A 26,712-nucleotide genomic window follows, 5' to 3' on the forward strand; every position below is an offset into this window, starting at 1 on the left:
TCTTGTACCAGATTTTTCCACTGCTCCTATATGTAACTGTATCCCTAAAAAAATAGAACCTTGTGATAGCCCATTTTGTCATAAGTCAGTCAAGTTGCGTAGTAAATATAAGAATACTAATGCATTAGTCTTATATAGTGCTTTTTCCAGAGTCAAAGTCACAGAGCTGCCCTGGGGTAGACTGAAGGGGTCTGCCATGGCTTTAACCTTGTGTTTCCGTAGAGACAGGCAGAAGTGTCACCAAACCAAGTTACAGGTCGGATCTTTGTGGAGGCGGTCTCACTCACAGTCACAATGGATCATTTTCAAGGTATATGTGAGCAATAAAGCTGTGTAACTGAATAAATATAAGAGAGATATGCTGAAAGCCGTACTGTGCGACATTCCAGACAACACAACTTGGTGAACTCTCAACCAGAAAAGTGACATATTGCACCTTTAAGTATCATTTAGCATCTAGTTAGTTTTTAGATAATCCAATATTACACAAAAAATGCTCAAATGAAATAATCGATTAAAAAAAAAAAAGCATTTGAAAGACAACACACCATTGAGAGAATAAAATATGGTTCTTTTTAGTTATTAAAAATGAATTTCTTTTTCATCACAGGCAGAGTTAAGAAATGAATGACTTTGCAATTAATAAAAACATTCAAAATGCCTAAGACAATGAGTAAACATCCTTCAACAACATATGGCACCAACACAAAGAATCTCACCATGGCCAAAACCAAAACCATAAATAATTTCACAAAGGAATCAACTGAGAGGCCTCCAGGGTAAGCATCCTCATAATGCTTTTAAAGTGCTACTGTGTACAATGTTACTCAAAAACAGCACGAACCGTTTCAGACTTGAATTTATCGGTAAATGATTTTCAGAGAAGCAAGATGAGTAGAATTATGTTTGTATTTAAAGGTCCTACATTACGTGAAATTGATTAAAGAGGTGGTATTTTACTTCTGTAGGGTATTAACTATTGTTTTGATAATGCTATATCCTCCAAAAACAAAGCATTAATATGTTTTAAGTCTCCCCTCGCTTTGCTCCCTGTGTTAAGTCACTGCCCCTTCAGAGCACTATCACAGTACAATCCCACTAATGAAGCTATTTCACATCGCATAGCACTACAAACAATCTTACAGCTAACTGTTAGAAGGGTTCGAATAGGGCCCAGGAGAGATTGCTAAATTACTCAGAGATGCATGGTTAAACCTCCTCAGGCATGTTTTGATATAATATGGTAGAAAGTGCATAATACCCTGTCTTTAATCTGAGCTTTTAGTCATGTTAGAATGTTGTTACCTCTTCAAAAACATACCTAGAATTGTGTTTTACTTCATTCACAAATGTTTGAGTAATCCAGCATTATTATCCTTTTTACATCTCCTGATCTGAAAATTCTCTGTTCTATCTTGTGATGTCATAAAGTGGCAGTTTTCAAGTTTAGAGCCATGTACATCTGAACTACAACTAAAACTTATAAAAATAACCATCAGTTGTTGCCTTTTTAGTTTAAAGGCCAAAACAACAGTTGTAGCTTCAAAGTCTGGTAATTCCTGAGCTGTAAATTATTCAAATGATTCTAGTGAAAGTGTGTGGAGTTTAAAAATACAGAGGAGCACTACCTGTATCAGCACTTAGTTACATCACATGGTGGAACAGAGTGTTTTCAGTTTGAGAGAAGCTAAACGTGTGAATGAAAGAAAACACAACTCTGGGTATGTTTGCGATGAGAAAACAACATTACGGCACATATCAAAAATAAGCATAATATAGGACTTTTAAACGGCATGACTGTGAATAAATATAACAGTGTCCGGGTCTGTCCGTTGGGTCTCGTGATGAGCTAGTCCACAGGTGTAGAAATAAGGCGAGTTGAGTTCAGTTTCCTCCCAGAGCGTTGAGAGGGTCATCGAATATGTCTGCTGTGTCTGAGACTGCGCTGGGCTCTGGGGGAGAGGGGGCTTTCTTCTGTTTAGGAGGAGCCTTGGCCGCTGCTTTGACTGTGCTTGTGGAGAAAATGTCATCTGGAAACAAAAATGAAGACGTACAATCTGTTTAAACTTTAAAGGGTCTATATTACGCTATTTCCTGTGTGTGGGTTAGCTATGTCCATTTAGTTTTTGATACAGGTCTTTTAAGTGGTATTGCGGTCACAAATCACCCATAAAAGCAGATTAAAAAAGCATTAACATAAACTGTGATAGGCTGTAAATTCGGCTATTTTATCTTATAGATTATTAAAGCATTTATTCAACTCAACTATCATAAATTATTTAAATGTAAGATTAAAAGTGCATTGCTGGTGGAGGGCCGTCAAATGCTTTTCTCCATGAAGATGTTATTGCTTTTTCTGGAATGTTACAGGTCAGATCTGTGGAGAAGCAACCCCAATCACTGTCAGAATGCCTGGTTTTCTTTGTATTTTTAAGCTATAAAACCACCTGTAACGGAATAAAGTACAGTAGAGCTGTTTAATGTCACACTGTGGAACATTCCAGGTAGAGTGATGACATATCCATAGAAATAAACAGGTGATGAACCCTCAACCAGAAAGTTACAAAGTGCACTTTTGTCTGAAATCTACCAAATCAATCAAATACATACCATACCTTTTTAAAAACTCAAATGAACTCTTTCATCATTGAGTTAATTGAGTTATTATTATATGAATGCTTTATATGGTAAATAATTCCAATAAATAAACGTACCCATGTCATCGTCGAATATGGACTTGGCATCTCCTTTTGTCTTGGCCTTGTGTTTGGGTTTGAACGTGTCCGACAGATCGGCGAAAATGTCCACGTTATCGTCAAACAGACTGGCATCAAACTTCTTCTCCTTCTGCTTCTCTTTGTGCTTTTTCTGAGCTTTAGGCACTGATTCAACGTCATCCTGAGAGAAACACAAAAACTCCATCAGCAACATAGACCGGGAAAAAAATACGCCTCATACAGTCTCCCCCTTTTAGACTTTGTAAACCCCCGACCAGCAGAAGAAGTACTATGTTTTGATTCTTAAGTAAAAGTGCAGATACTGAAGCAGAAATGCACAAGTAAAAGTATCACATAAAAAAATGTACTTAAGTAAGAATATTAAAGTGCCTGTTTAAAAATGTACTTAAAGAGTAAAATGTAAAAGTGTTTCATGCAGATTTTGAGATCCAACAAAGTTTCAAAATGTAGTGATTTTGATACAGATTTGTGCTGAATTTTGTTCAACAGAAACAACTGAATAGCTAGAGTTAGGGAAAAAAATTATAATTTCAACTCTATCTGTAAATTTATGTATATGTATATTTTGTATATTAATGTATATTTTTGTTTCCTCAGACCATGAACATGTTAAAAATAAACCATTTACTTTTCTGTCCTGTTCAAAAATGTGGAGTAAAAAGTAGAGCTACCTGCACTCAAATGTAGTGAACTAAATGGAAAAAATATTCATATTAAAATTGACTTACGTAAAGTACAGATACCTAAAATGTACACTTAAGTTCAGTACTTTACTACTTAATTTTTTTTACATTCCACCACTGACCCTGACCAAGTAGATACAATTGTTTATTACATTTATTTGGCTTTGTTTTGGACAAGACAGTGTGAAATGTGGGTTAAGAATGAGGAGAGACATTCAGCCCAAGATATGCACTACAGGCTGGACCCCTAGACGATTATCCCTAACTGATTTAAAATTTAAAACTTTGCCTTAAAACATAGACTGTAGAAAGTGTGATGTCACAACAACATTTCAAGACCAAAATGACGGGGTTCACTGCAGCAGTTACAGAGAGTCAAGTTGTCAACTGGAAACAGAGTTTAAGGAGCCAGAAGAGCCCCCATGAACACTTCCTATTTGAAACTCAACGGCTAGCAGGTCAGCTATGTCCATACACTCTATATACATTTTTATAGGGGTGTAACAATAACTGACATATTGTAATACTGTATTGTCATAAAACTCAACATAATAATACCGTGGGCCATCACAATATATAGAATTACAAGTCTCTTTGCTTAAATTCATTGTTATGGTGCAGAATCAGCTAAAAGAAAATACATAGACCATGATCCTTTGCTCTTTTTCAGTGACTACATGAAGGCTTGATCAAGGGATTTCAAAAGGAAAAAGTTGCATACTGTATTCAGAATTTTGTTAGCCTACACAAAATATTGCAATAAATAATGTACTGTGAGATGATATCATGAAAATATTGTAAGGAGATTTGGACAATTGGGTTACATCACTACATTTTAAATTCCACTGACATATTTTAAGTGTATTCCTTGAAATAGATTTATTTTTAATAGTATAATAACCAAAGCTTTCCAACATAAGAATTTTAAGGTAACTGGACGTGAAATAAAAAGTAGGGCTGAATAACAATAATAAAAAAAAAAACTAAAAAAAAACATCCAGACTTTTAATCTAGTGATAGGATATTTGGGGCAGCAGTAGTTTAGTTGGTTTGTTCACTGATCTGCAAGTTTGCGGTTTGAATTCTGCTCTCCATATAAACATGTGTGATTGTGATGTCATTGTGTTCTTTGGCAAGACACTTAACCCACCTCGCACCCAGTGTCTGCGTACACTGGTGTATGAATGTGTGTGTGAATGGGTGAGTGGTGCCTTGAAGGTGGAAAAGTGCTAAATAAAAATGTGACCATTTCCAATTTGATTCGTTGTTAGGAGAATTATTCCACTAAGCCCAAAAGTTAGTTGGGTCTTGGAGTCATAAATGTCATAAAACTACAGGACAAAGTTACACAATATTATCGAAGACCAATAAAGAACTTACCTGAAAAATATCTTGCTTTGACAAACTGTTAGTACTCTTGACGTCTTTAGTATTGTTTGAGGAGGGGGTGGAGCTGTTGTTAACTCCAAACAGATCCTCGTCATCGTCCTCTTCCAAAAACACAGCGGGCTTGGCTTTCTTAGTGCTCGGTTTGGACTTCACCTTCTGGAAAAGATCATCAGCGCTGTCATCAAAGAGAGATGGGAGAGTGCTTTTCTCTTTCTTCGCCTTCGTGTCATTACTGGCCGGCGAAGATTCACTTTTCAAACTAGTCTGAGGCGGTTTAGACGGGGCTATACTGGATCCGAACAGACTATCAGAGCTGAAAATGTCGTCCGGAATGGGTAACGTGTTTTTCGTTTTTTTGCTGCTTTCTTTGCTAGAGTCTGTGTTGTTTGTGGACACTGGTAGTGAGAGTGCAGAAGGTACGGAAGATGGTTGGACTGGAGCAGAGGGGGGCTTTTCTGGAGGAGGTATGCCCAGGTTAGGCACGCTCTGGCTGGGTGCAGTTTCCAAGTCATCCCCAGGGCCCTCCACAGACTTCTGAGCAGATTGCTGTCGAGCTGCTCTGGATTGGGGCCTGCGCTGGGAAGAACCTTTCACTCGGCCCTATAATGAGACAGAAAAGTAAGGATTAATCTGATATAAGTAAATGTAAAGGCACTGTTTGAGTACTATGTGTCATTTCTCAGTTGTAGGTGTTGTTTTTGAGCTAAGTCACAGCAGAACAAACTGAAAGTGGTACAGAGATGAATGCGATCTGTACTATTTGAGTCCAAGACTGACTCATACAAATGTGGACTGATGCTTGAAATGGAGTGGGAAGACCTATTTTTAACCTACTCCAGTGTATAAGTAGATCCACATAAAAGTAAAAGCACTATGTGTAATTTCTCAGTTGATAATTGTTTTGATTGTGGGATTACACGATTAAAGCTAAAACACAATACAAAGAAAATTATACTTCTTATATTACACATTGAACAATTTTAAGAATAGTGTGAATATAAGCAAGGAAGGCATAACTAAACATTTCAGATTTTTTAAAGACGTGTCATATTTTTGTCATAGTTTTTATTAAAAGGTTCAGTATGTACGTTTCAAGAGATGGCACATCACCTACATGATTCCATGACAATATAAATCACACATGGAAACATTCTCCATGGAGACAAATACATTTTATGCCATACTGTGGAAGATTATAGCTAAAAGTAGGGCTGAACGATTTTAAGAAAAAACTGAATTGTGATTTTTCTGGTAGATATTTTTTTTTCAAGTCATTTCAAATCAAGTTTCAGTGCACATGAACATTTTCAAACATCACAGAATCTTACATCATACCAGAGTCCTGCACCAGGTCAGGTACCTGCAGGTGCCCGGTGTGACTACTACTACTACTGTCAAAAATCCGTCATCACTTCACAGGCATTATTTATTGAGCAGAAGAAACACAAAAAAATTGCGGACTTTTGCGCCGCATACGGACTGAACCAGGACTAAACCAGGACTGAATCAGGACGGAACCACGTGTATACCAGGTCTATACCAGGTCTATACCAGGTCTATACCAGGTCTATACCAGGACTGAACCAGGACTGAACCAGGACTGAACCAGGACTGAACCAGGACTGAACCAGGACTGAACCAGGACTAAACCAGGACTAAACCAGGACTATACCAGGTCAAACCCAGAACTGAACCACGTCTAAACCAGAACTGAACCAGGACTGAACCAGGTCTAAACCAGGTCTAAACCAGAACTGAACCAGGACTGAACCAGGACTGAACCAGGTCTAAACCAGAACTGAACCAGGACTGAACCAGGACTGAACCAGGACTGAACCAGGACTGAACCTTTGACAGTCCTAAAATTGTGTTGTCTGAGATCGCGATTTTCGGTCCAAAACGATAGATGTGAAAACATTTCTATGGAAACAGGCAGGAGGAGGTGCTCATCCAGTCGAAACAAAAGTTAAGTTTATCGAGGTATCAACATGCTCACAGTAAAGACCCATGAAAAAATATGCTTTTCTTTGAGGTTTTTCTGATCAGAAAGTGTTATACTGTGGCTTTCATTCATCTGAATTTTAATTATGATTAACTATCCTTTTAGCTGTTACTATATATTATGCTTCTAGTTACTTCGTTTAGTTAGGCCTTTCACTGCTGATTGGGCAGGTCCAAAAATTTTAACATACAATATTTATTTATGAAATACTGAGGATACTGTGATGAATTGTATTTTTTGTTGTTGTTGTTGACAATTTCAAAGTAAACCTAACCTACACACTCAGACCAACCTTGTGCGCGCTCTGCAGTGTGGAGACCTGTGCGGGCGTGTCAAAGCTGACCCCTGTGGCCTCTGAGTCTCGGGGCAGATCCAGAGGAGACGTGAGCGGACTGGGGCTCAGGCTGGAGCTGGACACCCCCGAAGAGGAGCTGGCCCCCAGACCTGAGCCTGAGCTGGGGAGGGAGGGGAGGGCACCAGGCAGGAGAGCGGATGGGTTTATCACCAGCGACGCCTGAGAGCACAGGGATAGCAGGTGTTACTATGGTTACACACATACACACACCAAAGATCTGCCGTTATCTGATTTCTGGAGAGATCAGATTACTGCAATGTCATGTGAACAGCTACATCTGATGAGAGTAATCTGATTTCAGTCTGATTGGCCACACGAAAATAGCGTAAGATGGGCCCTTTAAGCGTATTTTCAGTGACAGCAATAGACCACTGATGGAGTTCATTTGGAGAAAAAGTGAGATGAGACAAGAACAAGATGCATGAAAAAATATCTTTAAAGTGAAAAAAAAAAAGAGTAAAATCATTTCTGAGAATAAAAAGTGTCTTCATTTCACAGGTTGAAATTTGAAATGCAAGGCTCAGATGTTGAAAAGAGGACAGGAAATCTACAGTCCCAAAGTAAGATGTGAGTGATGAAGACCAGACAGATTAAAAAATACAACAAAAATTACTTGAAGTTTCCCAATCCTTGAAGAGGGATCTTTAGGTTTAACAGGAGCTGGGGCAGGCTTCTGTGGTCAAATCAAAGCAATGTCAAATATGATAAGATAAAATGGGTTTGTAAAATACCAAATCTCCTTACACATTACACTGTCATATATTGTTTTTAAAAGGTAATTTAAAATGGTAAAGATCTCACCTGGCTCTCTGAAGAAGGCTCTGGGCTGGCTAGTGGTGCTTTCTCCGCTGGTTTACTGGGTTTCTCTGCTACTTTCTGCGAAGAGGAAAAGGTCAAACGCATGAGACTTAATGAATAAAATCTAAAAATATGACACTGTTATGTACTGGTACCATTATGTGCTATCACAGCTTAACAGTGGTCGCTACTAATCCGTGTATCATTCGTTCATTTGTTTTTCAAATTAAAATCAAAGATAAGAAAATGAAAAAAACAACTATTTTATTCATTACTTGTCTCGAAACCAAAATGAAAACATGGATAATGATTTGTTGTTGTTTTTTCAGTTATTGATTATGTGTTTAAATGAATACTGAAAAAACGGATAACAGCCGTTTCCTGTTTCTGAGAACTGAGACTGGGACCAGACCAGGACTGAGACCAGGACTGAGACCAGGACTGAGACCAGGACTGAGACCAGTTCAGTCCTGGTTTAGACCTGGTTTAGACCTGGTTTAGTCCTGGTTTAGTCCTGGTTTAGTCCTGTTTTAGTCCTGTTATACGGTCGTTACCTGTTATTCATTTAAACAATAAATCGAAAACTGAAAAAACTAATCGCTGCCTGTTTTTTCATTTTGGTTTTGGAGACAAATAATGAAAAAAATAGTAAATAGTAAATAGTTGTTTTTCGTTGTCTTATTTTTGGTTTTATTTTGAAAAACTAATGAACAAATGATACCTGGATTACTACTCTTTAATTCCTCACATTTTCATTCCAACATTTTAAAATTTTTATAAGGTGGTACATTTCATACACATTTGTCAATTTGTGTCTCCAGATATAAACACAGATATTAACATAGTCAAATCAAACAACAAATTTGCCAATGATAATTAATTGTTGCTATAGTGATATTTTTGTTTTTTTTGTTTGTTTGTTTTGTCTTTTTTTGCATCAAATTGAGAGAGAGAGGGGGTAGAGACATTCAGCAAATTATAAATAAAAAAAACAAAACAAAATATGATTCTGTTCTGTCTAAATTAGAAAATGGAGAACTTTTTTAAACTGCAATTTTGAAATTTTTTATGACTCATTTTAATTTCTTGAATTGCTTTAATTTTAGGACAGATTCATTATTATCTTACATATATTACACTGTTTTTGTCTTCAGCTATGATTATGCATCAGCAACTGCAGTTCTAGTTGAGGGTTCCTGTCTACAGCACCAAGGTGAAGTGGTGTCTGGATACTGTAGTTGTTAACAATGCTATTAACTTCAGTCTACAGGGATCACCATGGTTACTGTGCATTATACATTCAGTCCAGTTCCATTCTTCTTACCGGTGGAGGGGCTTTGGGTTTGACAGAACTGAACAAGTCGTCTTCATCATCGTCTGAAAACAGGCTTGGAGCGGCTGGCTTCACTGTGCTGCTGGGTTTGGAACTCTACAACAAAAATAGTAAAATATACTAATGGACAATTCAAGTAACATTTATTTAAAGAAACCGTATTATGCTTGTTTCCACTCTGTGTTACAATGCTGCTTCCTACTGAAAAATACCTGGAGTTATGTTTTTTTAATTCACACATGTTTAACACACAAATCCTACATATTTAGGCTGAGTTCTTCAGAAAACACTCTGTTCCACCTTGTGATGTCATGTGGTAATATAGGAAGTGCTCCACAGTGTTTTTAAACTCCACATACATTCACTTGAATCATTGGGATAATTTCAGCCCTGGAATTGCCAATCGCTACTGAACAAAGAGTCAAAATGCAGCTGTTAACTTTAAAACTACCACTACATGTCATCACAAGGTGCAACAGAGCATTGTGAGCTTGGATTGGAAGATTCTTCAAACATGTGTGAATGAAACAAAACACAACTTTGGGACTGCTTTTGATGAGGTAACACATTCTAACATGATTTAAAGCTTACAAGAATCAATTTTGTATAATATAGGACTTTTAATTGAAGAAATTGCAGTAGACCAGAGTGTGTGTTACCGTAGTGTGAGTGGTTTTCCCTGAGGAGGAGGAGAAGAGGTCCACGTCGGGGTCATTGTCCTTCTGCTGAGTTTGACTGAACAGCAGCTCTTCGTCCTGGAACACTCCAGTGCTTTTGGCTGGAGTCCTCTCCTCTGTCGACTGGAAACACACAGAGGTCAGTTAGAACTTCAAGAAGATCATTGTTCTAATATCTAACAAAGGGACATTTAAAAAAAATATATATATATATCCAAACAGAAAAAAAATTTTAACATAACTATAACAGGATTGTATAATCATGATGCTCCTACCACCATGCTTCAACTGAGAAATATGAATAAACTCTTATAAATCTGCACATTTGGGCTGTGGTGATATTAAAGATTTTCATAATATTTTATAACTGGCACAGAAATACTTGCTTCTGCCTCATCTGAGTGAGCCAGATTAGCACATTTAAACAACCTGATAACCTACTCATTCAAGACCTAATGTGCTGTCTGCTATATAGTATCATTATGGTACAAATATGCAAATTTTAAAATACAATATTAAACTAAAATTACTTCAATAAAAGAAAAAAGTTCTCTGACTTCTGCATTAGAAAACAGCGGTGCCCAATGGAGCTGATGATGCCGTAATTGTCATCGCAACAAAGAGCCGTGTAGCTGTCGGACCCACATATGAATATCTGTACATCACACTAGGGGGTAGCAGATTTTTTTCCCTTTGTGCCAAAATGACTACACAGTGTTGCCGAATTCTACTTGAATCAACCATTAAGAAGATAAAATTGGAGAACTAAATACATTGCAGTGTGGGATTGATTGGCAATATGGCGTCTTTAAAATAAGGGATTAAAGACTGCTCAAACATGCACAAATCACTCTAAATATAATTTTGAGAGGGTAAATGAGAAGGGGAACCCACTATAACATGGTTTAAAACTCTGAAAAATTGATTTTCCAGAATAGATTCACTTTAACCTTTAACTTACCTTTAGAGTATTTTTAGCAGGTTTGGGTGGCGGAAATATCGAATCTGTCAGATCTGGCTCCTCCTCTTCATCATCGTCAAACAAACTCACAGCCTTCACTTTGGACTTCTCCACTTTCTTCTCCACTTTCTTCTCCTCATTACTTTCCTCCTTCTTCTCCTCTTTCTTCTCATCCTTTTTCTCCTCCTTCACATTAAGGGGAGGAATGTCACTACCATCTTTCTCCGTCTCTTGCCCGATGGGGCTTTTGGCGAACACATCGATCCCTCCGAAAAGGCTGACGGCTCCGGCTGGCTTCTTCTTGGCTGCACTGCCCTCTGGTGGTGAGGTTGGCACTGGCTCGGGGGTCTTCTCCTCTGGTTTGGACACATCTAGAGGCTGGTCTTCTGCTGTCGTGGTGGGTGGGATGTCTGTGGTGGTCTTAGGGGTAGGGGTGGGGGACTTGGAGGGAGCTGGGGAAGGCTAGAGTATAGAAAATATAACGTTAGACTGGTTAAGATGAGTTTTAGCGTAAAACCTGACTCAACTAGTTACAAAACAGGCAAAAAGAGTATGAAATTAATTGCAGTCTAGTTAACTTGTTTTCAAATGGTTATAATAAGCAAATCTCAAAGAGTGGAATCATTTATCAATTCCTCTGTAGAAGATGCAAATAGAAAAAATATCAAAAGACTAGTGTCAAATAAGGCACAATTACATAAATGTGTCCAAGTAAAAATAAGTGCAAAGATATGTGATGATTGATATGACATTGGCTTATCTGTTACATCTGCTTTACAGGTAATTTTCCATAGTAACAGGCTAGGCTAAAAAGAGGCAAGCCCACTCACTGTAAGAGTTAAATCTTGCATTCATTTCATAAAAAAGATATTTTTATTAAATAAGGCAAGGCTAAAAATAGTATTTTCCAACAGTTATCAGTGTCCTAAATCATTTTCTGCCATAAATGTTGTGTTTTTTCACATGTAGTATGTCTTGGCTTCACCGTGTTGTCTGTGTAAATCAGAAGGAGCTGCTAATTGTAATTTCAGTGTTTGTTTTTCCAATCAATGACAGTAAAAAGAGTCATCAATTGATCAAATGAACCAAGTTTGAGAAAAGAAACACTGGAGTTTCATCAGTGTTGAAGTGGACATTGGGGCTGCTCTAAACAGTGTTCTAAGGACAGGAGTTTGTTTACACAGAAAATAACCCACACTTGTTGTTTACAGTAAAAGCATCCATCACTGTCATGCTCACTGTCCTGCCCTGAACTGTGAGCGGTCACTTGAGTCCTGTTTTACGCAATGGTCCATGGACCTAATGACGTACGGTTCAGTCACTTACAGCTTATTAGCATTCTCTTACTCTGACTCGATTGTTGTTTTGGTTCTGAAATACGAGCAGTTCTGGTTCAAGTTTAGCAGCCAATATTCCAGCGTTCTCTTGAATTTTCCTGGACTTGTTTTAATGAGCAATATATTGACTCATGGCTGAAAAAAGAATTAGCCAATCTATCTATCCATCCATCCATCCATCCAACTATTTTCTTCCGCTCATCCGGGGCCCAGACTTCCTTCACCCCAGACACGTCCTCCAGCTCCTCCGGGGGGACCCCGAGGCGTTCCCAGGCCAGCCCAGAGACATAGTCCCTCCAGCGTGTCCTGGGTCTTCCCCGGGGCCTCCTCCCGGTGGGACATGCCCAGAACACCAGGAAGGCGTCCAGGAGGCATCCGGAACAGATGCCCGAGCCACCTCAACTGGCTTTTCTCGACATGGAGGAGCAGCGGCTCTACTCTGAGCTCCTCCCATGTGAGTGAGCTCCTCACCCTATCTCTAAGGGCACCCCAACCACCCGGCGGAGGAAACTCATTTTGACAGCTTGTATCGGCAATCTCGTCCTTTTGGTCATTACCCAGAGCTCATGACCATAGGTGAGGGGAGGAACGAAGATTGACCGGTAAATAAAAAGCTTTGCCTTTTTTCAACTCCGTCTTCACCACAATGGTGCAATACATCTGTCAATACTATCTGTCAATCTCACACTCCATCCTCCCCTCACTCGTGAACAAGACCCCGAGATACGTCAAGTCCTCCACTTGAGGCAGGGACTCACATTATATTGCAATAAAAAATAAAATTAAATGAATAAATTAAATGTTAAATCAAAGTTCAACTCTAATGTTTTTGTAGGTGTTTTAAAAACGGATTACTAAAATTACAAGTGATTTCATGTCACGTATAGTGTAAACAGAGTTAGTTCTTACTTTAGGAGATGGTGAAGCTGCGGGTTTGATACTAAAGAGGGATCCTTTGTCATTTTCATCCTCGTCTTCAAACAGCAGTGCTACTCTCTGAGACTTCTTTTGACTATAACACAAACAGAAAAACTGATTTTAGTGAAATAATTGCAACTTACCATACTTAGAAGTCAGAGGTTATAAACAACATTATGAGCAATATACAAACTGGAAGTCATAATATTTTCATTATAACTTATTGAATTTTATTTGTTAATGTGTCTAGACTTAAATGTCATCACAACAAAAGATTTTTTCATTTGTATCAAAATAACTACTTGGCACTGCAGAATCCTTCATGTATGACTGGTTAATAAAATTAAATTGGAGAATGAAGTACAGAGCAGTGGGTGTGAAAACTGGGGTTGATCAGCAATATGGCGTCTTGAAAATAAGTGATTAAAGATGACGCAAACATGTACAAATCATTCCAAATACAACTTCAAGAGGATAGATGAGAAGGGGAACCAACTATGACATGGTAAAAAGCTGTGACAAGTTGATTTTGTGGAACAGAACTGCTTTAAAGAACTTTTTACAAATGACTTTTAGTATACTGTTTGTAAACATTACATTTACATGTCCTATTTAACTGTAAATTCTCAGCCTATTATATAACTAGTAGGAAAATCTCTACATCAAGCTCTTGTAGTACTGACCTTGACTCTTTAGGGGGAGCAAACAGGTCATCATCGTCATCATCAAACAGACTGCTCTTTTGAGGTGCTTTGACACTGGGCAGACTGGAGGGGGCGCTCACACTCGACTTCATCCCACTCTTTGGTTCTGACTTCTCCGTGCTCTTCGGACTCAACCACTGGTCCTGAGCAAAACAAGGTATAAAACAGAAAATGTGTAACATAGAAATCATTTGTTTATTCTAGTAAGAATAATGTTGCATACCTCGTCATCACTGAAGAGGGAGCTGGATGTGGCCTTACTGGTCTGTGGAGTGGAGGCTTTAGTCTGGTGTGCTTTAGGTTTAGATTTAGGGGCAGATGCAAACAGGTCCTGCAAAAGAGAATCAAAAAGACATCAGAAAACTAGTTATTTAATGCGGAATCAAATATAATCTTGCTTGAGTGTACAATGGACATACATAAATTACAAAATTATTTTTAGACCCTGTTCAGTCCTGATAGTTCTAGTTTAATTCCATTTTAGCCCTGGTGCAGTCCTGGTCTGGTATGATCTCATCTTGGTACGGTACAGTCCTGATTTAGATCTGGTTTTATTAGTAAAAAGGTTCAGTGTGTGTCTTTCTGGAGGCAAGTCACGATTCCATGAAAAAAATAATAATTATGTTAAAACCTAACTTTGGAACGTTCTTCATTTTCGAAAATAGATATCTGTTATGGTAAGCTACTGCAGATTTCAGATTTTTTCAGTATTTCAGTGTAATAATTGCAATCAAAATAGTTAATAACATGCTTTAATTTGAGTTAATTTTTTTTTTGTTAAAGTTACATACTGTGGCTTTAAATTTAACCCCATGGTACTACTTGTGAAGCCAGCTTGAAGTTAATAAGTTTGAGAATACCTTATTTATATGGTCAACTAGTGTGAATTACTATGAAACAGTGCATTTTAGGCCAGAATAATATGTACAGCTTTATTATATTGCGCTCTATGTAATATAAATGTATAATGTAAAATTAGTGAGTGTTGTACCTCTTCATCCTCGTCATCGAATAAGGACACTGCTGATTTCTTGGTCTGGCTCTGCATTTCAGGTTTAGAATGACTTTTGGGGACAGATGGGAAGATCTGAGAAAGCAAAAACAGGTACATTATAATGAAGCACCATTCTGAGTCCCGACTGTATAAATAATTAAGCTTCATTCACACACAGTCCCCAGTAAGTTGCCGTAACACTAAGCACTGACCTCCATTCACACAGTTAGTCTCACCTGGGAGTCCTCATCGTCTGAAAACAAGCCCCTGGACTGAGACTGCGCTGTGAGCTTTGTAGAAGGCTTTTCAACCTCTGGGGCTATTCCATTCTGGTAAACAAAAACATGTATAAATATTAATTTTTGTCTTTTTGGTAACCCACAAAGTCTATTAAACTACACAACAGTAAGTGTGAACTGTCCATGAGTCATATTTCGCATAACTGTTCAGACCATTACTTTGCAGTGACAATGGGGTATGGATATGTAATTTCCAAGCCTGGAATATTCCACAGTATGACATTAAACAGCTCTACCTTACATTTGTTGAGTTACAAGTGATTTTATAGCTCAAAAATTACCATAAAAACAGGCATTCTGACTGTGAGCAGGGTTGCTTCTCCACAGATCTGACCTGTATCTTGGTCTGATTTGGTCTTCATGAAGATAAAAATGTTTAATACTATACTGTGAAACATTCTGGACAAAGAAATAACATCTCCAACGAGAAAAACATTTGATGGACACTCCAGAAAAGTTACACAGTGCACCTTTAACAACACAGATCATGTCACCTTTTGTAGTTCCAGCTAAGTCGTTTTTTTTTTTTAAGGTCAAGTTGTGGTAAAACTAAACTCAGAATAAAGTCTAATTAGAGTAAAAGAGCTTCAGACAGAGCAGTGCCTATAGTTAGCATCACACCCCCAGAGAATGTTCTCAGCTGCAAAGTATCAATACAGTATGTTTACTATTCTATTCTAATCTTAACAACAATGTCAGTAGTATCTCATAATATATTACCTGCTTCAGCACTGGTATATTCTGTCTAGGAGCTCCTTATATGTACTTTTCTCATTGCTTTTTAAAAATGTTTTGGTCTTTCAAGCTTGACATTTCATAAGGTCAAAATTGATGGAGACAGACTTCCCGCTGTGAGGACTGACACGAGCTGGAGCCTTGTGTTAAACCTAGTTTGTTTGGCATATAAAAACGTGTTGTGTGGTGTTCTACACTGAGGAGAGAGACCTGAACTCACCTGTGTGTCCTCATCATCTGAAAACAGGCCTGTGCTAGTAGGCTTCTGGGGCTGTGGAGCAGGTTTTGTAACTTCTGGAACAATCCCGTTCTATAAACACACAAATAAAACTTTTCTACATGTTTGACTGGATGAAGATATAATTAGTTAAAGGTCCTATATTAAGATAAATTGACTCTTTTGAGCTGTTAGCCGTGTTAGAATGTTGTTACCTCCTCAAAAACATACCCAGAGTTGTGTTTTGTTCCATTCACACTTGTTTGAGTAACACTTTATTATTAGTCTGTCAACATCTCCAAAGCTCAAAATGCTCTGTTCCTTGTCATGTCACGAAGTGGTAGTTTTCAAGTTAAACGCTACTTTTTATCTTTTGTTCAGTAGAGATTGGCAATTGCAGGGCTGAAAGTCTCCAAATTATTCTAATAACAGTATATGGAGTTTAAAAACACAGTGGAGCGCTTACTGTAAGACCACATGACATCACAAGGAAGAGAATGTTTTTTTTTTTTCTTTTTGAGAGAAGAACTGACAGAAGAAGAATAAAACACAACTCTAGATATCCAGGTGCGGAGTTATATTGGACAACAGCAAAAAGGAGAAGTGAGTGAGTGAGATAGCTGAAGATTTTGGTATTTTTTGGTATATATCTGTAAAAAGACAGATTAAATTTATGATTCACAAGTTTAACCTACTTTTTTCTGCATAAATAGTTATTTTTCCATGAACTCCCCTTGCCTGTCTTGTGAGTGCAGTTTGGAGAACTTTTGCCACGCCCGCTTTTTAGTTGTCCAATCAATCGGCAGGATATGTATTTAGTCCAACAAAAATGTCTTTAAATTGACTACAGTGCCAGTTAAAATAGAAAGATTTCATTATGATTTTGCTAGAGCAGACTACATTTAGGTCAATTTGGAGTACTCAGTATAACAGTGTTGAGTTCAGACCTCCTCAGATCTCTGTGGCTCCTGGCTGGTGGAGGGGAGGTGCTTCTTTAGGCCTTCAGACAGAAGGCTCTTTGTCCCGGGACCAAACAGAGACACAGCCCCAGCAGGCATCTGAAACACGAGGGAGAGACATGCTTCATTTGAGAGGTTGAAAAGGGCCTATATTCTGCTACACTGACTTTGTTGTTTTATAAAAATGTGCCCTTATCAAACACAAAATCAACTGAGTTTTTTTTTTTTTTTCCCTCTTCCCGCTCGAGAGTTCAAAACACTGGTCACACAGTCTCCAGTGTTTTAAATCCATTCACATTTACTTTCACATTTACTATAGCAGCATATTGCCTTCTAAAAATAGATCGATATCAGGTCAATATGTAGACTTCTTAGCGTATCTGCCTTAAATCTCCAGTACATAAATAAAAAATAAAAAAAACACTCAAAACTTTATTTTAACACTTTAATAAGAAGCGCTCGCTTAAAGGTTTGTGGTAAAAAGGGTTCTGGGTGAGTTTGTAGTAAATTTAAATTACATCATACCTTGACAAGTTAGAAAAAACTAGAAAGGTTGTCAAGATTATAAGGTCCAATCAATCATTCTTAAAACGTATTCTTGGTACATCTATTCAGTTACTTTCAAACACTATCCAGGCATGTTTTTGATGAGAAAACAAAAGTAAAAAGGTTCAAAACATTTTACCTGTGTCACTATCAGGGTGTGAGAGGTGGTACAGTACCTTCTTCTCTGGAGGCTTCACTTGTGGTTCCTCTGCTTCCTTCTTGCTCTGAGGAGTGGAGCTGGACTTGTGACTGAAAAGGTCTCCATCTTCATCCTCATCATCGAACAGATCAACAGCCTTTTTAGGTTTGGGCTTCTCCTTTACTGCTGAAAAAAAAAAAAAAAGAGTTTAAGGAATTATATACAGGGACAAAATCAGTTTATTTGACTTATGCCTTTGAGCTTTGAACAGAGGCGATTGAGAAGTACAGAACATAACTGCAGCTAAACTTTTCCTCTGAGTCAATAAAGTATAATCTATCTATCAGTCTATCCATCTATCTATCTATGTAGCTTTCTTAGGCAGTATGAAACAACCACGAAGTGTCTTTAAAACCTAAAATCTCACAAACAGATGTAACTGGAAGACTAGAAATAATAACCAATAAACAATAAACAATAACCAAAATATTGTGACACCGTATCCTCAAAGGTCTCACAGTAATCACATTACAATATATCGAATTACAAGTCTCTTCACTGCAGCAATAGCTAAAAAAAACAGGGGGAACTACATAGACCATTATCCTAAAATTTATCAGCACTTTGTTAGCCTCCACAAAATATCACAAAAAATATCGTACTGTGAGATTTGGATACCGTTACATCCCTACTTCTTGTCCGTCTTATCAATTTTGTCACATTTTAGTTACCAGATGTTTTGACTGAGTTTCCGCTGAAGAAGTCATCCTCCTCTTCATCATCAAACAGCCCTCCTCCCATCGGGGTTTTAGCAGCTGGAGTCCCGTTTTCTTTACTCTCCACAGGTTCGGTGTCAGGCGGTGAACCAAACAAATTATTCTCTGTGAAAAAAATTTTATTTAGATTTCGTTTAAATAAATAATGTATAATTGAAAGGATGAGAGTGGGACCTACCTGGGAATATTGAAACTCCACCAACTGGAATCTTCTTTCCAGACTTTGTGGAACCTAAACAGAGAGAAGTGGTGTTTTTTTGTTTTTGTGTTTTTCTTATCTCTAAACTAATTTATTTTTTATTTTATTTATTATTTTACAGCATCTCCTAAGTAATGGCAGGACATGTGATGATTTGATATTCTGTTTCAAGTTTAAATTTTGATCAAATGAAGTGGTCAGTTTTTGCTATGTGGACAATAGTCTGTCATTTTTTGATCAATAGTTGAGTTATAGGTCAGGCTCACCTGTAGATGGTGCTGTTGTTTTTGCGGTGTGTTGTATTTTTTCCTCCTTCACTGGTGGTTTAGGTGCATCAGAGAAAAGGTCTCCCTGAAATACACAAAATTTGTGGCAGTCAGATTTGACAAAACTTGTTTATACTCTTTCAAAATGAAATTCTAATGCATGAAGTTCTCATGCAAAAATGTATAAAACATTTTGTAGATAGATTCAAGCTGGGGTAGACTGCTAATAAAGAGATGTCTGCTCTACTCCAAGGTCAAATTTATTGAGAGCAGTAGGTTCAGAGTCATACCTCGTCATCATCATCAAACAGGCCCCTCCCCCACTGAAGAGTCCGCTCTTTACTCCAAATGGAGACAGGTCTTCCTCGTCCTCCTCCTCTTCGTAGTCCATCTTTGGAGGCTTGAACATGTCATCACTGTCCTCGTCCGCTGGAGGATACAACAGAAACATGGGACATTCAAAATAACATTATTAAAGTAAATATTTAAATGAAATGATTAAATATTTAAATCTAGGCTCCAAAACACTTCAGAAGTTATATGAACTTAATAGAAAAGGTTATGAATTACTAAATACGATAGTGGCTCAGTGGTTAGAGTAGGATCTCCCAACCCAAAGGTCAGAGAATTAAAGTTCTGTTGATATGTCCTTAGGCAAGACACTTCACCCGCGTTGTCTAGTATAATTGTGGTGTGTGCGTGAATATAGATAGAAACTCACGATTAATAAAAAAAAAAAAAAAAAGAAAGAAAATTGCATGAATAAAACACCTACCCTCTGGTTTGGCAGGCTTGGACTCTTTCCGGCTCTTACTCTTCTTCTTAGAGGACAGTGCTTTACGGATGATGGAAACACAAGTTCATGAACATGCACATGCAAAGATGGCTCACACAGTAACTTAAATATCACTCAAACAAGATGAACAACGGAAATGCAGTGCAAACAAAACCAGAGATCTGAGCCTTACATGCACGGTCCACCTCTGGTTTAATCACAGGTTCTCCTTTGATTCTAGCTGCCAGCTCATCTGCAAAGGACGCCTGGTGTGTGCTCTGAAAGACAATAAAACATAGTTATTGAATTATTTACTCTGTACTTTACTGCATATTTATGTAGTATTGTTTAAGTTAAACACTTTCTCACCTTTGTATCTTCTTCTTCCTCCTTGTCAGATTCTCCAAATATGTCGGAGTCCTCATCATCTTCATCGTCATCATAACTCAACATGGACGACTTCTACAAAATTGGATGATGAAATTAGCCTGTTACTTAACACAAAATGAAACTTGGTTTGTTGTATCCAAGTAGATTTGGAATTCACCTTTTTAATTTCCGGAGTCTCATTGTCATCCTGGTTGTAGTCTTCATCTGAATGCTGAAACACAGATAAATATCAGGACAGAAATTATAAAACAAAGTCACAAAAGTGAATACGGATGGCCACACCATCCAAGTCAACACGTTGTGCATTAAAAATCAGAAACCATCTTTTTTAACAGTCAGTTCTTTGATGCTTGATGTGTAAGCTGTGAATCCCATTCAAAATACTTAGAAAGCAACCATTTGTTCAGAAAGTGTCAGTTTGTGCTTTCAAATTAACTTTTGAAATCCTTGTGATTGCCATGATCAGCCTCCAGACAGTAAATGCAAAATTATTCAGCTCTAGTCGCGTTGATGCACTCATGTCAAAGTTGTGGCGTGCAGTGCATTTGGGGCCTAACAAGTGAAAACTAAATAAAAAATGAATTAATGAGGACTAAAACCAAGACTTAAATTTGATATTTTTGCTAATGAATCACATTATATTGTACAATAAAATTGGATATTGTTACACCCCATAAATTTGACAAGATAGTCAGATAAAACTTTATTGATTGAGAAGAAAATTCAAAATGATTAAAGTTTATTACATTTTAAATGAATCCTTACCACAGCAGCTTTGCCATCTTCACTTTCAATCACACACTGTCTCTGTCACTGTCCACGGACATTTCTGTTGAAACACACAGGGTTAACCGAATGTCCAATACAGCCAGAGTAAATATTATTCTGACTATTACCGTCACTGGAGAGGTCACCCAAGCCCACGTCGTCTTGCTCCATAAAAGCCTGGGAGCCGATTAGGTATGGGAGGGGTCTGTCTACATAAAGGTCCTGGAAGTCATAAAAAGGACACATTGATCACTTTCTACAAATATTCATGTCAAAATTTTAGACTACAGTAAATATTTTACTCTAGGTTGAGAAAATATTTTTGAACCTTGTATTAAAGTGGGGGTATGACACATATGGAGTATGAATTGCTAACTGCTAATAAATTGCTAATGTGTTCAGATCATCATGTTACCTTTTATTGTTTTGAAAATGCTATGAAAAACGATGTCATGTGGTCAAAATGAAGTACTCCACTGTGATTTTAAACACTTTCACCATAATCATTTGGATGATTTCAGCCCTGGAATTACCAATCTCTAGTGAACGTATGATAAAAGGTAGATGTTAACTTGAAAAATACCACTACATTACATCACAAAATGGAACAGACCATTTTGAGCTTTGGAGATGTAAACAGACTAATAATAAAGGATTACTCAAACATGTGTCAGAGAAACAAAACACAACTCCAGGTATGTTTTTAAATTTTTTGTAATACAGGAACAGAAATATAGGAACAGAAAATGCTTTGCTATCTACTTCGGTTATTTATTATTTTTAATAGTCTTAATTGATCTGTAATCTGTAATGTGAATAATTGTCTGACATATAGCAATACAGTACCTTGGGCTCCAAAATGGCGTCCACTCTGTCAGGCACCTCTTCGTCCTCTGAGTCGGAGTTTCCAGCTTTAATGTCCAGATGTTCAAACGCGGACTCCAGGACTTTGAGGCCATAAGTGACCGCCTCCTGCATTTTAGGGATGAGCTCGGCCTCCTTCTGCTCCTTCGTCTTCTCCTAAAACAGCAAAAACATTACAGGTCAGAAATAAGAGGACATTTTAAGCTTTGAAGTGGCTCTTGGTATTTGCATTTTCAGTTATGACACAAGGAAATTAACTGCAGAAGTATAGAACATATGACTTTGGGCAGCAGTGTATCATTTTCTTCATATTGTACTGTCAATATAATATATTGACAATATTGTTTTATTCTTTTGTATTGTCAATGTGACACTAATGGACAAATGTTTAGTAGAGAATTTTAATCATTTAGTAGGGTGCTAGAATGCTCAGAACAAGCCAGTGGTGGAGTGTAACAAAGTAAAAGTACTGTATTTAAGCCAAAAGTTTAGGTATCTGTAGTCAATACAAAGTCAATATTTTCTACTTTTACTTCACTACATTCGAGCACAGGTATCTGTACTTTCTACTCCGCTACATTTTTTTAAAAAACAGAGCTGAAAAGTAAAAGTATTTTTATCATTGATTTTTTTTTTTTTTTTTTTAAACAAATTTCAGGAAAAATCTTTATCAAAATCACCACATTTGAAGCTTTATTAACTCTCTCTCTATATTAAATAATTTTTACATTTTACTCCTTAAGTACATTTTAAATGTAAGTATGTTTTTTCATGTGATACTTTTACTTGAGTATTTTTTGCTACGGTATCTGTTCTTTCACTTAAGTAACAAAATTGAGTACTTCTTCCACCACTGGAACAAGGCTAAACACACAGGGGCTACAGGATGGTCCAGGGGTTAGATCACAGCGCAAATTAAAGATGAAATAATACTCAGTGTATGGCTGTACTCAAACTATCAATGCAGCAAATATATCAAGACAAACGTCTTAGCAATATAGGACCTTTAAGGGTGCGTACATACTTGCACACACAACATCAATATTAGGACTAAACTGGAATAAACCCTGAACAAGATCAGGACTAAAACAAGTCTATAGCAAGACGATACCAGTGTAACCTTATTATACCTGCTCGGGCTGTTTTTCTGTTGCGTCAGCTTTGGCTACTGTCTCCTCCACTTCTTCATCATAAACCCTCTGCAAGAGGAAACAGTTTATTACCACACACACAGCATTGGGTTATTGGCTTACTTGCGCCGCACAGGCTCACTCGCACCACAGGCTCACTTTTACAAATAATAAAACAGATATATACATTCTCTATGAACTGTGTATTGGACAGCATGAGGAAGTCGTTGAACACAGAATGCAGGCAGCTGTCCGTGGCCTTCGTGTCTCGGATCAGGCTGTCCAGCTGTTTTTCGATCTCGTGAGTCTTGGACAACATTCTCTGGCTGAAGTCTTGAAGGAACAGGAAAAGCTGTGAGGACAGATACAAAGAAAGTAAAGAGATGAATGATAATAAAATCAAAACTGAGATGCACCGTTACTGTAACTGAAATTGAATAGCTGTGCCAACACTGAAAAAATTAGCAGGATTGGGTATTGGTTCCTGGTTGGGCATTTAATTGGACATTATAAGACTATTTACAGGTTGATTTTGTCTCATAGTGTTTTAATTTTTATTCACACAAACTGCTTCTGTAGTCATTTGAAGGATAAATAACAGTTGCATAACACAATAGGATCTTTTGTGTAATAAGTTATAAGTTACACTTTTAACTTAACTTAACCTATTACACAATACCGTTCTTACACTGGTATTGGCTAATATTGGGTATTAACAGGTACTTAAAGTTAAAGTATTGATATCTGTATTGGAACTGAAAAATCCAGATCGGTGCATCCCAAATCAAAGCTCCATCATAAATTGTTTGAAGCCATGAATGACAAAAAACATGTCTGAATAATATCTAATAGCAAATATGATGAGACTGAGATTTGCAATATTTCATTAAAAAGTGAACTATGTAATTTTTAAGGTTACTGTCTATCCGTAGTAGTACAGCATGAAACAGCAATGCGACCAAGTTAAAGGTCCAATAAGATCTCAATGGTGACAAGTAGGTGGTGTATTCCCCACTAGAAAAGTTAAACAGAACTGAATTTTTAAAAGTAGAATAAGTGCATAATGCAAAATAACCTCTATATTGCATTTTGATAAGCACATAAGTATAAACAACTGAAAGAGACAGAATCCATTTTTATAGGAGGTCTTCACCACATTGTTGGCAGATTTTATATATAATTAGACCCCATGCAGACTGTGCATTTCGTTCCCCATCAGGGATACGTACTGAATATCTCATTTTTTTTATTCCATTTATATAACATCTGCCATCTACAAAACAATTTATACCCTCATACTAAACTATACAAAAACTAGAGTCCACTCTATCTATACACAAATGAAAGGAGTGTATTTAAAAATGGCCCAAAACATAGTATATAAGATGAAAAAAATAGGATGAAAATTGCATTCTATTGTCTAAAAAAAAGTGTCATTGTCATCATTATGGTATCAAAATATCTTTTTTTTCCTTTCGAGTTTGAATTTTGTGTGTGAAAATTATGTGACAATACTTTTACATTACTACCAATTCAAATAGACAGTATTTACCCCTGAGTCAGCTGCCAGGGACCAGTTGGCGCTGTTCTGTTTCATTTCTGCTATAGTCCACGGCCTCTCCCAAACCTGAGCGCCATTATCCACATGGTCACTTTTACTGGGGCCATTGGTCAGCCCATCTGGTAACCCACTCATCTGAAAAACAAATAAATAAATGTACAAATAAATGTCAAATGGATTTAAGATATAGGACTGAGATACATAAAAAATTCATAATATCACAATTATTGTTTTAGAGATATGCAAATCTAGAAAACAAAGTATACTATAAAAAGAGGTAGGGTTATCAGATAATCAGATACTAATCAACACTAAAACCAATATCATTAACTAGATACTCATTTGAACAGGTACCAATGCTAAAAAAAAGTCACATTCACGGGAGAGAAATTTAAACTTTCCTGAATAGCTTTAGAATGATCTTGAGCTATATCAGAACAAGTATAAGAGCACATAGACTAGTATAAACCCAGAGAGAGATTACACAGATATGAGGTCACATGGTAATATAAAATAAAGTACTATTGTTTAATGTTGAAAATGACTTTCCAGTGGTTAAAGAAATAATGTAAATGTAAAATAATGTAATAATAATGATGATACATTATTATTACATCATGGTATTGATTCTTTTTCTTAGTAGTGAAATTTTAGTTTGAAATTTTAGTATTGTAACTACACTATTTTGTTGAAAATATGATATGAAAATTATTGCACCATCATATGGAATCATTATTATCATTATACACTTAGTACACTAATACTGATATAAAAGCTACAAATTGCACTAAATTATCCAGGAAACATTGACCTAAATGGCCCATTATGCTTTTTTCTGATCTGTGTTATGATGTTCTGTTTTGTTTCATTCACACATTTTTTTTAAACCAAAGGTAAAAAGTAGCTGTTAACTTGAAAACTACTAGTTCATGACATCACAGGGTGAAACAGAGCGTTTTGATCTTTGAAGACATAGACAGACAAATAATAAAGGATTACTCAAATGAGTGAATGAAACAAAACACAACTCCAGGTATATTTTTGATGAGGTAACAACATCATAAAACAACATCATAACATGCCTTAAATCTCACAAGAGTACATACTGCATAATATAGCGAACATATTTCCTGACTATAAAAATGCGTGGGGTTACAACACGAAGCCACTTCCTCATGTGACTGTTGTAAATGTAGATTCTCTCACAGGGACCACAGGGACTCTCCACTGTCCATGCCAAGGTTCAAGTATCAAAGGGACACATTTATACTAGTAGTAGCAGTTTATTTTCTTTGGTCAGTTAACATAATCATGCATCATATAACAATGATTTAACAAAACAAAACAAAAAAACAAAACAAACAAACTATGCAGTTAATGCATATAAATAAAGTTATTCTGTAGACCGAAGGGGTTTAGGCTGAAGTTTAACACTTGTTTTGCCAAACCCTATCACGTTTATACACACAAAGTGTGACATTAAAGGCATCAGAGGATTCAGCAGAGGAACCCTCAAGTTAAGTCAAATAGTGGTTTATGATATAAAAAACTATTGTCAAACTTGCTTCAGCAGCTTCATATTATTCTTTGTTAAGAGTTTACGGCACTCAGTAGATGTGATATTTTGAAGTAATCCAGACACAGGTTATAATGCTACAGCTAATTCGACTTTTATTCTTGTCTAGGGCTAACTCTGTGAAATGTGGGAATCACTTTCTTTTCCTGAGCTGCTGTGTGCTAGCTGCTGCTCTAGCCTCATCTGCACACAACACTTGTACACAGCAGGTACGTTCACTGTGATTTTGGCCATGTAGACATGTAAACAGAGCAGTCTCCAGCAAAGCACAGCTCGTCCACTCCGCACACTGCCTCCTGGACAGTCCGAAGTTTAGACAGCCTCAAGCGGACTCTCTTCTGCTGTTAGCACTTAGCTTAACTTAGCTAGTTAGCTACAAACAACGTTAGCAACAACATCTCCTGGGAAACCCAGAGGTCTTTAAAGCCGTCGTAAGCGCCTCGGTCCCTACCTTGGCTGTTGCGTTTCACACTGTGTTGGAGAGACGGACCGTGGTCCAAACGCCCAGGGAAAGCAGATCGATAATGTAAAATTTGGCCTCTCTCTCATTGGTCTTCTGACAGGTCAGCCATGTTCTGTCTGCAGACAGTCACCTGACTGCGGTCGCTTAGCAACGCAGTGAA

General features: G+C 37.3%; 1 protein-coding gene across 1 annotated transcript; it reads right to left on the bottom strand.

The window, feature by feature from the left end:
• Window positions 1-550: 550 nt before the first annotated feature.
• Window positions 551-26,677, bottom strand: washc2c (WASH complex subunit 2C). The gene is given in 34 exon segments (XM_055162501.1): window positions 551-2,030; window positions 2,715-2,898; window positions 4,802-5,410; window positions 7,105-7,326; window positions 7,781-7,840; window positions 7,969-8,043; window positions 9,290-9,394; window positions 9,958-10,098; window positions 10,937-11,398; window positions 13,183-13,285; window positions 13,875-14,038; window positions 14,119-14,226; window positions 14,887-14,982; window positions 15,126-15,218; window positions 16,144-16,233; window positions 17,088-17,198; window positions 17,822-17,970; window positions 18,516-18,665; window positions 18,739-18,792; window positions 19,026-19,110; window positions 19,316-19,341; window positions 19,344-19,454; window positions 19,801-19,860; window positions 19,994-20,078; window positions 20,170-20,262; window positions 20,348-20,401; window positions 20,956-20,987; window positions 20,990-21,019; window positions 21,087-21,180; window positions 21,805-21,978; window positions 22,953-23,021; window positions 23,140-23,304; window positions 24,505-24,648; window positions 26,541-26,677. Coding segments are annotated over 33 exon segments (4,344 nt in total). The 5' UTR covers window positions 26,541-26,677; the 3' UTR covers window positions 551-1,884.
• Between the last annotated feature and the right edge of the window lie 35 nt (window positions 26,678-26,712).

This window comes from Boleophthalmus pectinirostris, unplaced genomic scaffold, assembly GCF_026225935.1.
Source record: "Boleophthalmus pectinirostris isolate CB_2022bp ecotype Guang Dong unplaced genomic scaffold, ASM2622593v1 HiC_scaffold_5, whole genome shotgun sequence".
Classification (NCBI taxonomy): domain Eukaryota; kingdom Metazoa; phylum Chordata; class Actinopteri; order Gobiiformes; family Gobiidae; genus Boleophthalmus; species Boleophthalmus pectinirostris.